At 42.9% G+C, this 1681-nt stretch overlaps 1 protein-coding gene across 1 annotated transcript in view; it reads right to left on the bottom strand.

Annotated features, from left to right (window-relative positions):
- LOC106942771 (netrin receptor UNC5D-like) overlaps positions 1-1304 on the bottom strand; it is a gene marked incomplete at its 3' end in the record, with an annotated part of 8732 nt that extends 7428 nt beyond the window's left edge. Inside the window, exons 1-2 of the mRNA XM_015026104.1 lie at positions 1283-1304; positions 560-703 (exon numbers count right to left, since the gene is read on the bottom strand). Coding sequence (XP_014881590.1) covers positions 560-703; positions 1283-1304 — 166 coding nt within the window. The remainder of the gene's footprint in view (positions 1-559; positions 704-1282) is intronic.
- Between the last annotated feature and the right edge of the window lie 377 nt (positions 1305-1681).

Below are 1681 nucleotides of genomic sequence, written 5' to 3'. Positions count from 1 at the left end.
CTCATATTACAGCTTTCTGTGTTGTTTTCACTCAATGTTCTGCAACTGAGACCGAACAACAATACTACCAAATATTTGGACAAATGAGTTTTATATTTAGCAGGAATTTGTAGCTTAAATGCAGATGCAGACTTAAAGGACTTAAAGGACTTTCGCTGGCAGTTTTGAAGTTTCTCCAAATGCGCTGTAATTATTTGAGAGTCTGAGGAGGTTAGTCTCTGCCTCTAGTGGAATACAGTAATCTTTGTGTCTTTCTCCTGAGTGATGGTAGGGTAGTGTGTGAAATGGTCTGTCTACTGTCAAAAAGCCATTTAATCATTGGGGTAATAAAGAGAAATGGAAGATTACAGGCTACAAGCTACCTAAGAGCTATGTACTTGATTCCACCAGGCGGAGAAATGCAGCAAGATGGACGTCATACAAACAGCAAATTTAACTTCGATCCATCTCTTCATTTCTTAAACACACACACACAGATAAACAAGTTCTCCTATTATTATTTTTGTTTGTTTGTTTGTTGTTGTGAAAAGCGATGGTAATGAATGACCTCCACACTCACAGGCGATGCGGACAGTTGCCTTCCGGCTCTTGGAGGTACCAAGGTGGCTCCAGGCCACACAGAGGCACCAGTAGTCCTCGGGGCCATGGAAGTCCTCCACCTGCTGGCGGGACACATTGATCATCACCTCGCGCACCTTCAGCCCTGGGAGAAAAGAGAAGACAAAGGCAATCAGTTTTACAGATATGTATTGGTTAGAAGACACCTTACGTTAGACTCAATGGTCTATTAGTAGAACTGGGCTGATCATGTCATTAGGTTCTCATTGTACTTCTGAGAGTCTGAAATCATAAATTATATCACTGACTGGATGTCAAGTTTGGATACAAGAGGAGCTGGAAGAAAAATGTGACGGCAACTTCATCGCTTGGTTATAATCACATGTAGGGGCCAACTGTGAGCGGCTGCTCGACACTGACATTTTTAGCCAACCTATTCAAGCAACAACGTCCCTCTAGTCCCATTGTGGGCTCATTTCAGACAAAGTAACTTGGCACAGCAGTCCGCTGTGGGCTCTCCTACGAGTGTGAATAGTGGAGCTCAAGGGCCCCAGCTGGGGCTCAGTGGGACCGTCTTAAAGTGAAACAGCAACACAGAAGCAATTCATATTGCTGGGAGCAAAAAATAGAACACATTTGCACTGTAATTATATCACTTTTTCTCAATTGAGGCATGAATGGCAAGGAAGAAATTTTTAATGTTAAATGGTTTGTTGGATTATACCTCTGCCAACATCATCGACCATTACCCACAACTCAACGGTTCTTTACAACGTCTCCTGAAAAGATCATGAGGAAACTTTTTAAAATCTTCACAAAAAGTAGCTACGAGAGATAAAGGAAGGAATTGGTGTTATGGAATCTGAAGAGCTTATCAACCTTTAAACATCAAGAAAACCAAAGGTGGGACCCAATCTGGAAGAATAACAGCGAGGTATTGTCAGGCATGAAGAAGACAAAGAAAGAAAGTACAAAGAGAAGTGCTCAGTCCAAGTAAGTGGAGATGACCTCAACCTGGGAGAGTGGAGGTTGAGGGTCAGCAGAGGGGCTGTCTCAGGTTAAGGGTCACACATTGGTCCTGGGAATGTCCCTTGCTGGACACTATAAGTACACGCTTAAACCC

This window comes from Poecilia latipinna, unplaced genomic scaffold, assembly GCF_001443285.1.
Source record: "Poecilia latipinna isolate Pla-1442-1.1 unplaced genomic scaffold, P_latipinna-1.0 Scaffold4541, whole genome shotgun sequence".
Lineage (NCBI taxonomy): Eukaryota > Metazoa > Chordata > Actinopteri > Cyprinodontiformes > Poeciliidae > Poecilia > Poecilia latipinna.
Note: the sequence above shows the minus strand (reverse complement) of the source record. Positions and strands in the feature narration are given on the sequence as shown.